This window comes from Rhinopithecus bieti, unplaced genomic scaffold, assembly GCF_001698545.2.
Source record: "Rhinopithecus bieti isolate Rb0 unplaced genomic scaffold, ASM169854v2 scaffold_14826, whole genome shotgun sequence".
In the NCBI taxonomy this organism is placed as follows: Eukaryota; Metazoa; Chordata; class Mammalia; order Primates; family Cercopithecidae; genus Rhinopithecus; species Rhinopithecus bieti.
Window position 1 is genome coordinate 3,459,386 of NW_016808328.1, and position 14,390 is coordinate 3,473,775.

General features: G+C 52.0%; 1 protein-coding gene across 1 annotated transcript in view; it reads left to right on the forward strand.

Moving 5' to 3' along the window:
- Positions 1-631: 631 nt before the first annotated feature.
- HSPG2 (heparan sulfate proteoglycan 2) overlaps positions 632-14,390 on the forward strand; it is a 111,080-nt gene continuing 97,321 nt past the window's right edge. The window contains 2 exon segments of the mRNA XM_017886455.1: positions 632-738; positions 3,929-4,066. Coding sequence (XP_017741944.1) covers positions 632-738; positions 3,929-4,066 — 245 coding nt within the window.

The following is a 14,390-nucleotide window of genomic DNA, read 5'->3' on the forward strand; positions in this document are numbered from 1 at the left end:
AACGGGAAACTGAGGCATCAAGAGGGGGAGTTGGGGGCCAGACTTGCACTTGTAATCCCAGCACTTTGGAAGGCCTAGGCGGCAGATTGCTTGAGGCTAGGAGTTCGAGAGCAGCCTGGACAACATGGTAAAACCCCATCTCCACTAAAAATACAAAAATTAGCTTGGCCTGGTGGCTCATGCCTGTAGTCCCAGCTTCTTGGGAGCCTAAGGCAGGAGAACCGCTTGAACCTGGGAGGTGGAGGCTGCAGTGAGCCAAGACTGTGCCACTGTACTCCAGCCTGGGTGACGGAAAGATACTCTGTCTCAAAAAAAAAAAAAAAAAAAAAAAAAACTAGGGGGAATGGCTGGCCCTTCATCCACCCAGTACATGCCACACCTGGGAATGGAGCCCAGGTTGTCAGACTCCCAAGTCGTCATTGTTTTCCCCAGTGGGTCCAGCGTGTTGTGTCCAGAGAGAGGAATTCTGGGAGGGCTGTGTGGAGAAGGTGGGTCCAGGCTGGCCTTGGCAAAGGGTTATAGGGGGCTGCATGTCTGCCACCTGGGCTTTGCCAGTTCCAGCTTCACAGACTCGGGTGCCTTTTTGCCCTTTGACTTCCATTTCAACCCAGTGATAATGTTCCCCAGAGAGATGGATGTGGCCTTCCCTTTGATTGAGACCCCTGGGAACCCTGATTCCTCTCAGTCAGGTCCCAAGCTCCCTGTGGGGCCTGCAGGTTTTGCCCTGTTGGGGGTTCAGTGAGTTTTGCTGAGCGGGCCTGGTCCCTCATACTGGGGGCTTGGGTGAAATACAAGGCAGAGAAGCACATGACTCAGCTGCCAGGTGAAATCTACATCCACGTCCCGCGTTATATTGTTTCAACAGCCCTGTGCAGTGGAAGCTTCAAGAATCCTTCCATCCATCCCTCTGTCCACTCATTCGTTCACATATTCAGCTAGCACTGCCTGAGGACCTGCTGTGTGCCTGAAATTGCGCTTATTGTTTTATCTGCAGTATCAGTCCCCCTGTACAGCTGGGGTTATGCCTCCATTTCCCAGATGAGAAGTAGCTCAGAGAGCAGGGAATAGCCAGGCGCAGAGGAGGGTGGAAACTGCCTTCAGCATCACTGGACCTCCTGGAAGAAGTTGGAGGCACGGTCCCCACTCTCTGGATGCCTTGGATCTTGTTGGAGAGGCAGGACTCATAAGCTATAAGTGCCCAACACAACTCAAAGTCCAGACAATAGTAGAGTGTCGGGGGAAGGAAAAGATTGATTGGGCATGAGTGATCTGGAAAGACTTTCTAGAGGAAATGGGGCTTAAAGAGCAAGTCTGATTTGGCTGGTAGAGGAGGAAAGCATTGTGGCAAGGGTCCAGGAGTTGTCCCCATTGTCCCTGGACTCACATTGTCCGCATTGTTGTTGCATGTGCAAGAGCGGGAAGAACACTCGCCTGCTGCCAGAGTTGTTAAAGTTGGGAAAGAATAAGAGGAAGTCCCCAAGATAGCTGAGGTGACATTCATTGCTGGTCAGACCAGGGAGGCTAGAGGTTAAGACCTGGGCATCCACTTGGTCACCAGCCAACTACCATCCCTCCTCCCTGGGCCTCAGTTTTCCTACTCATCAAATGGGCTCCTTTCTTGCTTGTTGGCCACCTTCCAAGTCAGAAGAAAGGGACCCTGAGTTCTTGGAGAGAACAGCTCACTACCCCCGAGAGTTGGTGGCGTTCCGTTCTCTGGAGCCTGGGGTGGTAGACACCTCAAGGAGCCCACCACATTACCAATCCCATATCTTCCTTCATTGATGCCATTGATTCCTTCCCCTGACACTCTGCTATTGTCTGGACTTTGAGTTGTGTTGGACACTTACAGCTTATGAATCCTGCCTCTCCGACAAGATCCAAGGCATCCAGAGAGTAGGGACCGTGCCTCTAATTTCTTCCAGTAGATCTGGTAACGCTGAAGGCAGCTTCCACCTTCCTCTGTTCCTGGCTGTTCCCTGCTCTCTGAGCTACTTCTCATCTGGGAGATGGAGGCATAACCCCAGCTCCCAAGTGCCAAGCTCTGGGCTAGGGAAGATCTGGGAGATCTCTTGAGTCTTTGTGACTTGGTCTCAGCACCCATTGGTGAGTCTGTTTCCCTTGTAATGAGCCTGTGGGAGGAGAGGACCTGGGGGCCAGCTCCCCTGGGCGAGCGCAGGGGGAGGGCCCACAGCAGCAGGGAGAAGAGCAGGCCGATTTTATTATGAGTCTCAGATGAGCTCATGGATGTGTAAAATAGCGAGGGCTATTTATGTTGAGTCTGGTTATTTTATTTTATTTTTTTGAGACGTAGTCTTGCTCTGTCACCCAGGCTGAAGTGCAGTGGCATAATCTAGGCTCCCTGCAACCTCCACCTCCCAGGTTCAAGCGATTCTCCTGCCTCAGCCTCCCGAGTAGCTGGGATTACAGGCACCCACCATTAGGCCCGGCTAATGTTTGTATTTTTAGTAGAAATGGGGTTTCACCATGTTAGTCAGGCTGGTCTCGAACTTCTGACCTCAGGTGATCCGCCTGCCTCAGCCTCCCAAAGTGCTGGGATTACAGGTGTGAGCCACTGTGCCCGGCTGTGTCTGGTTATTTTCATTTAGGAGAAATGGAAGCTGCCCACGGAGCCCAGGTTTGGGGTTCCCTGGCATTGAGTGGGTTAAATGAGGGGTGCAGTCTTGGGGTGCCTGCTTTTCACTTTCCTCCCTTTTTTTCTCTCCCTACCTCCTGGGGTGGGGTGGGGCGGGATGGGGGAAACAGATCAGCTTAAGCCTGGATTTGACTTGAGGACATGGGAGGAAATGGGAGGAAAGGGTTAATTAAGTCAGTCTGGCTTCCCACCTCCCTGGTAGGGGTCGAGGAGGGGGGACAGGGATGGCTGGGGCAGGAATGTGTGATAAGATCAAAGCTTTCAGTCGGCCTGGGCCCCACCTCTGGTTTCACCTGAGCAATTGAAGGGAATTCTCTAGCTGGAAGGACTGTGGCCTCCTAGGCAGGGGGGTTTTAGGCAGGGCCACCTTCCTCCAAGAGGCCCCACCTCACGTTGGCTTCAGGTGCTTCCTCCTTCCACCTACACCTCCCCCTCATCTCCCAGAAGAACCACCTTGTGCCCTGACAGGTACTAGAAGCCCCAGGGGCCACCTTTACTTGGTACTTCAAATTGGGGGGGGATGCGCCCTCTCTAGCAACAGGCCTCTCTCCTGCTCCCTCCGCTGCCCTCTCATAGTTTGGGTTTCTAAGCCCAGGACACTTGGTTTTAGAAAGACCAGGAGGACCCTGGCTAAGGAGCTAAAAGGCTTCAAACAGCCCAGAGCCTCCTTACTGTGGCTGTTAGCTCCTGTCCATCAATTCTGCACCGTTTCATTCTGCAGGTTGTACTTTGGGACAGTGTCGTGGGCAGGAGGCATAGTCCTGAGACCTGTCCTAGCTTCATCACTTATTGCTGTGTGACCTTGGGCTGGTGAGTTCGCCTCTCTGAGCCTCCTCTGTCAGGTGGGAATGGCAATTCCTACATTGCAGGGTTTTGGTGAAGATTAGAGATCATATAATAGCTTATAGCCAGAATAGGCAGTTGATAAATAACAGGAGCTATTATTTTGTGATTTTATTTTTCCTCCTTCGAGAGGGCCCCTGGTACTTGGTCCTAGATAAACCTCTGCATCTCGGTTCTATTGTGTGTCCCCCTGCAACCCCACCTGCCACCTCACCCCTGCTATGGGAAGGCCCTAAGTCCCAGAATCCATCCTCTCCTCCAACACTGTTTTCTTACGGGATCTTCATAATGTTGGGAGGGGAGCAAGATGGGAAAGGGTGTGAGTGCAGGGGGCGGAAGGCTCTGTCAGTGCCCTCAGGGACCTTCTCTTGGGATAGCAGGTTGAGCCTTCCTGGACAGCCGGTGGTCCAAGCTTTCCCTCTCCACTGCCAGAGGCCTCACCAGGCCAGCCGGGCTACAGAAGTGGCCCCAGGAGGCACTCAGTGGGGAGGAGCAGATGCTGGGGGTGCGGCAGCCTGGGCTTCTGCCTGCTCTCCACGCTGGCTCTGCCCTGGTTAATGATTACTCTGAGTGAGTGGGAGAGCAGAGGAGGGGGCCCTCCCAGTCCCCTTAACCACTGGTTGCACCCGAGGTATGTCGGTAGTCCAGTGTTCCCTGCTTTAATGTGGCAGCCTGCTCTGGGGTACATGGGGCAGGGAAGCAGGGGCTTAGAGTCACATATTGACAGGCTGCTTGTGCACCTGGGGTCCTGGGGACAGTCTTAGGGCCCACAGGATCTAGGTGCAGTGTGAACTCTGGTATAATAACAGGCCCTGTGGTTTGGTGGCAGCTGTATGAACAGACCCTGCAATAATACACGAGGCAAGCAAGCCCCTTCTAGCTCAGAAGATCCTGCACTCCTCCTCTCCTGGGCTCAGACCCTGCACAGGAGTCCTGGTGTGATGAGTAGGGTCTTTGGGGCAGCTGGGCTTGGCTTCCAACCCCCCAACTCTGCCAGTTCTGGGCTGTATGACCTTGGGCAAGTCACTTTACCTTTCTAAGGGGCTGCTTCCTCATCTGAAAGAAGAGAATGCTAATCCCTACTTTGCGATGGCAGCAAGCCACTGGGGGGGAGGTATTTAGTTCACAATTAATACCTGGGGAATGGCAGTAATTGTTATATTACCATCATAGTTTTTGTTATTAGTAGAAAGGGAAATTGAATTTTCGTCTTGGGTAACCAGGGCGACAGTGGCCGTTGGGGATGAGCTGGAAGATTTGCGGGGGAGGGGGGTTGGGGGCGGGGAGGAGGCATAGGCAGATCCCAGACACATGTTTGAAGAGGGCATGTGGGAAAGGGCTAGAAGGATGAAGAGAACAGGGGCTTAGCAGAGATCTCAGGCACGCTGGACCCACCTTAGACCTCTCAGCCTGGATTCCTCCTTGGGCTGGGTCCTGCGGCTGGCAAAGGCCAAGAGTGGGGGAGGAGGGAGAACTGTTTTATTTTGATAACATTAGGGCATTTTCCCCTACTGGCGGCTGCTATTTTGAGAGTCCCAGCGAGCAGGGGCTATGGTTAAATTAGGTAATGTTGCTCCAACAGGAATGTGTGAAGCAGTGGGCTGAGGCTGCAGAGAGGACGGTCAGTTCACTCCATATAAAATTAAACTGCAGCTTGGAAAAGAGCAGCTTGGGCCACTTTATAAGGCGATGTGGGGGGAACCACTGGAAGCAGCTGCTAGTGGAGTGAAAGTGATGGCCCAAGGCCTCTTTTTAGAGAGCCTGGGCCTCTGCCCGGAGGCCTGACTGACCCAGCAAGGATCCGGTGACTGGCATGAGGGGCAGAGCTGGGGTGTCTTCAGCTCCACGCCTGTGGCTGCTACTCGAGGCAGGTGGGGTTTAGGGTGGCGTGATGCATGAGAAGGATGACTTGGCAGACTGGGCCTTGAATCCTGCCTCTGCCTCTTTCTAGCCTTCTGTGCTTGGGCAAAACCCCTCAACGTCACTGGACCTCAGTATTAGCAGCAGTGGAAAAACAGTTCAGCCACCTGTGATCCCAGCACTTTGGGAGGCCAAGGCCAGCGGATCACTTGAGGCCAGGAGTTTGAGACCAACCTGGCCAACATGGTGAAACCTCATCTCTGCTAAAAATATGAAAATTAGGTGGGTGTGGTGGTGCACGCCTGTAATCCTAGCTACTTGGGAGGCTGAGGCAGGAGAATTGCTTGAACCCGGGAGGCGGAGGTTGTTGCAGTGAGCCAAGATTGTGCCACTGCACTCCAGCCTGAGCAACAGAGCAAGACTCTGCCTCAGAAAAGAAAAAACAGTTCCAGTCCCTTAGGAGAGTTTCTTTTTTTTTTTTTTTTTTTTTTGAGACGGAGTCTCGCTCTGTCACCCAGGCTGGAGAGCAGTGGCACGATCTCGGCTCACTGCAACCTCTGCCTCCCAAGCTCACACACTATTCCCTTAGGAGAGTTTCTTATAGATCAAATCACAAGAAACAAAGGCATAGCTCACTTTTATGGAGGGCCTACTGCGTGCAGTCATCCCTTTATGTCCTTATAGCTCCAAGGGTGGTCTAGGCACTAGCAGCCCGGGCCTCAACTGGGAGCTTGTCAGAAATGCAGAGTTTCTGGCCCCTCTTGGACCTACTGACTCAGAATCTGCATGCCGACAAGATCTCCAAGTGACTCATGTGCTTGTCAAAGTTGGAGAAGGGCTGCTTTCCGTCTGCTGTCTCATTTCATCCTGAAAACCACCCCTGGAGAGATGACCGCCATGGAAACTCCATCAGTGATCATACTCTTCCCAGATTCTTCCCCTCTTCCCTTTTTTTGGTCCAGGTGGGGGTTCAGTGAAGAATAGGGTGTCAAAACCCCTGACAGGACTGGAGAAAGTTGAGAGTATTACCTGCTTTTGAGCCTTTTTTTTTCTTTTTTCTTTTTTTTTTTGAGACAGGGTCTTGCTCTGTCCCCCAGGCTGAAGTGCAATGGCGCAATCTTGGGTCACCGCAACCTCTGCCTCCCGGGTTCAAGCAATTCTCCTACCTCAGCCTCCCAGGTAGCTAGGATTACAGGTGCCCGCCACCACGCCCAGCTAATTTTTGTATTTTTAGTAGAGACAGGGTTTCACTGTGTTGGCCAGGCTGGTCTCAAACTCCTGACCTCAAGTGATCCGCCAGCCTTGGCCGCTCAAAGTGTTGGGATTACAGGCGTGAGTCACCGCCCCCAGCCCCTTTGAGAGTTAATCAGACTTTCTTGTCTCCTTTCACCTGCAGGCTCGGCACAGCTGGACAAAGGTCATTTCCCCAAAGTCATTCCATGCTGCCTGTCTTTGGGGAAAGATGGGGGCTGGAAAGAGGTTCTCTACTGACATGGCCTGTGGGGCAGGGAGCAGCCATTGCTCTGTAGATCAGAGGAGAGGGGAGGAGCCCAGTGGGGAGGGGAGTCAGAGAAGGGCGGCCCTGGGCTTAGTTAGGGTCCCCCCCACCTATCACTGGTACATGTGGGACTGAAACAGTCTAGCAGCAAATACTTGGAGAACGCTGACTATGTGCTCAGCCCTGGGGAAGTCTCCTCAATTTCCCCTAATTCTGTAGACCTTTATTATTCAGAAAAAAACTCCACAACTGTTAATACAGTTTATTTAGTAGCTAGCATGTGCCACACACTATACTGAGCACTTGAGTTGCATTAGCTCTTTGATCTATTTAATTTCACCATCACTTCCCTCCTCTATAAATGAGGATAGTAACAATAATACGGATCTTGTGGGGCTGTTATGAAGATAGCTCAATGTTTGTCAAGTACCCGGCACATAGTGTTAAATAGATAGAGTAAATACAAATAATCTTCCAATAAGGTAGGTACTGTTATTGTCCCACCCCTCCTTTTTCCCCTCCCACCCCCTGCAGAGTCTCACTTGGTTGCCCAGACTGGAGTGCAGTGGCACCATCTTGGCTCACTGCACCCTCCTCCTCCCAAGTTCAAGTGATTCTCCTGCCTCAGCCTCCCAAGAAGCTGGGACTACAGGTGTGCACCACCACACCCTGCTAATTTTTGTATTTTTAGTAGAGACAGGGTTTTATTATGTTGGCCAGGCTGGTCTCGAACTCCTGACTTCAGGTGATCCGCCTGCCTCGGCCTCCCAAAGTGCTGGGATTACAGACGTGAGCTACCGCACCCAGCCTATTGTCCCCATTTTACGGAGGTACAAATTGAAGTTCAGTGCAGAGAAGGGTCTGGACTCCTCTCCTGGGATCACAGGAGACTCGGGAAGAGCCATAAGAAATTGAATCCCCAAACTTATAAGCCAATATTATCATTCGGTTCAACATAGTATTTGTTTATTATCCCCTAGCTGCTGGACATTAGGAAGTATCTAAAGGTTTTATATATATGTATATATTTATATTTAAAAGATGAAAAAAAAACTTAGTGTCTGTCCCCAAGGAGCTTTGGTTCCAACAGGAGAGAAGAGACATTAACTCAAGTGATTATGATTAAGACTGAATCTCTAGTGTTCTGAGGTACAAATTAAATCTACATACTTGTAGGGAGAAGGATATCTTTACAGGGGTTCCAAAAAATCTTTAGAGTAGAGGTGGTGTTGAGTGGGCCTTGAAGGATGGATGAATAGATTAGCTCGAGGGGCATGGGAACAGCATTCCAAGAAGAGGGAACTGCATGACTAAAGGCCTAGAGGCAGGCAGATGTGCCCTGTGTTACCCTGAGTGGGTGTCGCCCAGTTCTTAGGAGCCTCGGGGGCTGATAGGGTCAGGGTAGCCAGGTGGAGAAGGCCAAGCCCAGCTTTTTTGCCATTGAAGTTTCCTAGTGTTCTTAAAGACATGGCTTCTCGACCAGCTGGGATTATTCCATCCCCATTCTGCCCTGTCTGATTTATTTATTTATTTATTTATTTATTTATTTATTTTTGAGACAGGGTCTTGCTCTGTCACCCAGGCTGGAATGCGGTGGCACGATCATGGCCCACTGCAGCCTTGACCTCCTGGGCTCAAGTGATCCTCCCATCTCAGCCTCCCGAGTAGCTGGGACCACAGGCACACACCACCACACTTGGCTGATTTTTGTATTTTTCATAGAGATGGGGTCCTGCCGTGCTGCTGAGGCTGGTCCCAAACTTCTTGGGCTCAAGCAATCCACCTGTCTCAGTCTCCTTAAGTGCTAGAATTACAGGCATGTGCCACCGCGCCCAGCCATTCTGCCCTTTCTTAGTGTCAAAAAATCAAAGACCTTTGTAAACAGGCGGTCAGAACTTCTGGTCAGCGTGTGATAACTGGTGTAGCTGACAGAATTCAGGCCAAAAGCAGACAGACTTAATGTCTTGATTAACGAGGCAGCCTTATCACCACACATGTTCGATTTCCGTTAGCTGTTTCCAGCGTTGACAATAACTGTGGGTGGGGAGCCCCGTGGCAGGGCCAGGCCTGGTTCTGAGTTCGCCTCTGCGGCCTACAGCTATGCAGCCTTGGCAAACCTCAGTTTCCTCCTTTGTAAAATGGAGATAGCTCCACCTTCAGGCTTGGCCTAAGGATCAATTATGATATAATCTGCACTGTCTGATATGGTAACTGCTAGTCACACGTGACTATTTCATGCAAAATTTAAAATTAAATAAAGTTTTAAATAAAAATTCCATTTCTTTCTTTTTTTTTTTGAGACGGAGTCTCGCACTTTCACCTGGGCTGGAGTACAATGGCGTGATCTCAGCTCATTGCAACCTCTGCCTCCTGGGTTCACGCAATTCTCCTGCCTCAGCCTCTGGAGTAGCGGGGATTACAGGCACACACCACCACACCAGCAAATTTTTTGTATTATTTATTTATTTATTTATTTATTTATTTATTTATTTATTTATTCTAAGATGGAGTCTCACTCTGTCGCCCAGGCCAGAGTGCAGTGGCACAATCTCAGCTCACTGCAAGCTCTGCCTCCCGGCTTCATGTCATTCTCCTGCCTCTGCCTCCCAAGTAGCTGGGACTACAGGCATTCACCATCATGCTCTACTAATTTTATTTTTGTGTTACTAGTAGAGACGGGGTTTCACCGTGTTAGCCAGGATGGTCTCGATCTCCTGACCTTGTGATCCACCCACCTTGACCTCCCAAGTGCTGGGGTTACAGACGTGAGCCACCGCACCTGGCCAAATTTTTTGTATTTTTAGTAGAGACAGGGTTTCACTATGTTGGCCAGACTGGTCTCCAACTCCTGACCTCATGATCTGCCCATCTTGGCCTTCCAAAGTGCTGGATTACAGGCGTGAGTCACCGTACCAGGCCTTTTTTTTTTGTTTTTTCTTTTCTTTTTTGAGATGTAGCCTTGTTCTGTCACCCAGGCTGGCGTGCAGCGGTGTGATCTCAGCTCACTGCAACCTCCGCCTCCTGGGTTCAAGCAATTCTCCTGCCTCAGCCTCCCTAGTAGCTGAGATTACAGGCACACACCACCACGCCCAGCTGATTTTGTTTTTAGTAGAGATGTGGTTTTACCATGTTGGCCAGGCTGATCTTGAACTCCTGACCTCAGGTGATCCACCCACCTCGGCCTCCCAAAGTGCTAGGATTATAGGTGTGAGCCACCATGCCCAGCAAAAAATTCAGTTTCTTGATGGCACTAGCCACATTTGAAGTGCTCAGTAGCTAGCTTACTGGATGAGTGCAGGCACGCAACATTTCCATTGCACCAGAAAGTTCTCTCGGAAGCACTGTTTATGTTAATTGCTGGGTATTGCTGGAAGGAGTTGCTGTGGTCATTATCGCTGGTCCCCTGTCCCATATTGAACCGTTCCGGCTCTCATTGGTTCTTCTTGCTGCTCCTCTCTCTGCTGGGCCCTTCCTGATTTCTTCTCGGCAGCCTCTCACTCTCCCTTTGCCTGACCCCACCCATAATGTTAAAAAACTCCGTGACTTGCCTTCATCCAGCTCCTCTGCTCCTGTTATTTTCCCACGTGCTCCCTGCAGCCTGTCTGCGTATATCTGCCCTTTCAGCTGCTGGCATCTGGTATCTCCATGTCCAGGCTCTGAAATTCCCACTACCCATTCCCAGTGGGAGAGGGGGAGGAGGCCTTCCCTGGCAGTCCCTAGTCCCCAGCTCCCAGCAGAGGTGCCGGCTGCCTGGGCCCCTCAGGGGGGCGGAGATGATGGTTTGTTGTGACGGGGGCAGTGGGCAGCCTGCCCGCTCTAACGCGCCCGTATCAGGGCGCCAAGCGTGCTGTTTGCACTTGGCTGGGCCTCGGGATTTGGCCAGGTGCCCGTGAGGGCTGGCCCGCTTTGGCACCCTTGGTAACAAAAGCCAATCATGGACCCTCCACCTGGTTGGGAACACAAGGAGCCGGTCCTGGGCTGGGCCCTGGGGCGAGGGGCATGTCTGACACCCAGAACCAGAGTGCAGGACAGAGGCTGTGGCTGTGGCTGGGCTCTGGGTGCTGAGTGGGACAAGGCCCAGGCAGGCATAGGCAGGATGTGAGCTCTTGGGGGTCAGGCAGGTCGTTGCTCTGGGTGGTTCAGGTGGGCAGGGTCTGCACCTGGCATTCACACCTGCCCAGGGAGGAACTTTGGCGTGAGATGCCAGAGAAGCTCAAGGTCACCTCCCAGCACCATACTTTCTCTTCCCCTTCCTTTTGGGCACATCATCTGCGAAGTGGATGAAACAGGCATGTCTAGCCCATGAGTGACAAGGACATTGAGGCCCTGCAAGGAGAAGCAGCTGGTCTGAGATCACATGACCAGTCCCTGGAAGAATCAGAGCTTGGACTCAGACACCTGCGCTTTTCTCCCTTTCTGCCCCTCCCCATGGGAGCTCTGAGGAGAGTCGTCCCTGGACACCTGGCTGTGGAGGGTCATATCCTGGCCCTGCCAGATTCTCCTCCAGGGGATAGAGACAATTACACCTAGCTCTCAGGGCAGTCATGGGGGTTAGACAACCAGCCTCCTGGCTGTTTCCAAAACATTCTGAGGATCCTCCTGCCTCTGGGGTCTTTATAGGCACTGCTCCTGGTGCCTGGGTGCTCTCCTCTAAGCAGGTACCAGACTTACTCTGTCAGCGTCACCCTCCATACCCAGGGAAATAGCAACCCTCAACGGACCACTCCCCGTCCCCTCACCCTGCTGTGTTTTCTTTTCAGCACTCTCACCATTTGACATGTATATTTGGGGTATTAACTTATGGTCCGTCTGTCTCCAACTAGGTCAGCCCCATCAAGGACAGAGAATATTGTGTGGCTCATAGTACCTGCTCCTATAACGATTACTGTTTTTTTCCCCTTCTCTTTCTAATACTTCCCAATACCTAATAGCCACTGTTTACTGGGCCCTCTCTACCCATCAGGTCCTGGGCCAAATGACTCACAGCTTAGCGCCACGAATTTCACAGGTTCCTGTCACAGGCTGCTGTCACTTATGTATTAGAGATGAGGGCGGAAGGTGCTGCGGTGCCTTGCCCAGAGCCACCCAGCTGGCAAGTGGCAGAGCCAGGCCTCTGGCCAGGTTAGTCCCACCCAGAGCTCACACTACTGCCTCCTGTGTTGGGTTAACGAGATCAGAGCCTTCATCCAAACTAGGGACTCAGAATCCATGTATGATGGGATTGGATGGATCAGATATGGGGGTAACTCTCAATCATTTGGGGGTTTCTCCTTCTAGCCTTCTCCTTCTTCCCCGTGCCCAACACACATTTCCTAGGATGGCTCCTTCGCTGGGATTAGTCAGTTAGTTACAGCCAGCCTCACTGCCCCAGAATGACGGGTACCCTTTGGCTAGGGGGACCCGGCAGCTAACCTGAGGCTTGGGGGTGGGGCAGGGAGCAGAGAGTGGGTCCAGGTTCCTGGCTATCCCTAGGCTGTCTGAGGGCAGGTGGACAGGATGTTCCCTGGGGCAGCAGACATTCCTGGTCGGAGGTGACAGGCAGTGGGGAGATTTACCATTTCCGGTAACCCGAGTCCTTGTGATGTCGCGTTCTCCTGCCAAGGACACGCATCCCTCGCTTGCCAGCCCTTCCTGCCATTTCCTAGACTGGGCCTGTCTGACTGGGGCTTGAAGACAGACTGAAGGGACCAGCTCTGGGTGCCAGAGGTTGAGACTGAGGGCTCTGGCCCTGATTAGCACCCCCACAAAGTCCTAGCCCATTGCCACCTTCCCAGAGGCCTCATCTGTGTAGCCCCTTATCCTGGCCTTTGAGAATCCTTGCCCCAAGGAGAGGAGGAGGTGGCTTCATGAAAGGTAAATGACCCTGTGTTAGCAACCAAGAGGCTGGGTCCTGGATCTGCCTCTGCCATCAAGTTGCTGGGAGGCTCCTTTCTCTTCTCACAGCTGCCCTAAAGCACCATTCTTAACACTCTGCATACATAATCCAGCTTTTTTTTTTTTTTTTTTTTTGAGATGGAGCCTCACTCTTTCGCCCAGGCTGGAGTGCAGTGGCGCAATCACAGATCACTGCAACCTCCGCCTCCCGGGTTCAAGTGATTCTCCTGCCTCAGCTCCCCGAGTAACTGAGATTATAGGCGCGTGCCACCATGCTCTGCTACTTTTTATGTTTTTAGTGGAGATGAGGTTTTCACCATGTTGGCCAGGCTGGTATCAAACTCCTGATCTTAAGGGATCCACCTGCTTCGGCCTCCCAAAGTGCTGGAGTTACAGACGCGAGCCACTGTACCTAGCCGTAATTATTAATCCAGCATTATGGGGGTATGGGAGGCACAAAAATGAGGCTCAAAGTGATAAAGTCTCCCAGCAGCCAGAAGTATCAGAGACGGGATTGAACCCAGGCCCTCCAAGTCTGGTTGGTTCCCCATAACATGCTCACTTCCCTTCTCTGGGACTTGGTTTTCCCATCTGATAAATGAGGGTGTTGGGCTAGGTGATCCCTCCCAGCTCAGACAGTGCAGGATCCAGGAATGCATTGGAACCTTTTGCAGGCAGATCTCTCCTGTGTCTCATTCTCTCCGGGGGTCTTTGGAGAGCTCACTTGCTTGGTGTGTGAGCTCTTGGGTGGATAGTCCTGGGAGAGAAGGAATAAGTGGTACTTATACCTCATAAGTGCCCGACATTAGCACTTTGGTTGTCCTGTTGAATTCTTACAGCAGCCTTGTGAGTGGGGGTCATGTTTATTCCCATTTTACAGATGAAGAAACAGAGGCTCAGAGAGGTCAAGTGATTTGCCCAGGGCCACACAGCTAGGAAGTTGCCAGGCTAAAGTGTCCAGTCAACAATTAACAGTGGTATGGGGTGGCATGTGCCCAACACACATCTCCTAGGATGGCGTTGATTTATTAATAAAATATGATAAATATAGTAGTCATCCCAAAAAACTATCAACGTGTCTCAGAGATTTGAATACCTCTGCATCCAAACTACATCTCCCAGGCTGCCTCTGACACTCAGAAGTAGCCCAGAAATCCTTTTGTTCAGTGGTTTCTTGATTTCTGCTTTGGAAAGTATGGTCATTTGTAATTATGGGTATGTGAGAGTTCAGAGGAGAGAGAGCTGCGTGGGCTGGATGGAGCGGGCTGGAAAGGCTTGGCACTGAACTGGGAGTGGAGCTGGGCTGGCCAGCAGCTGAGAGGGCTGAGATGGGCTGGGGTGGGCCAAGTTCACAGCCTCCAGGGACATTTCCTGAAGGGCCTGTAATGGGGCTGTGCACCAGGGAAACTGCAAGCCTCTTCAGGACCCCCGCCCTCCCGGCCCTGCACCTCCCCACGGGGGCCCTGGAGCAGGCCAGGCTCCAGTTAAGGCATGTTCAGCCCCAGACCTTTGCTCCGGCCTCTCCACCCAGGCTTCCCAGGGAACTGGGTAAAGGGCTGCACGATGGGACAGTGGGGCCAGGCACCCTGAGGCTTTAGCAGTTGACAGCATGAGGACTGAGATGACCCCAGCCAGCCCGCCCGCCCCCTCCACACCCCCACT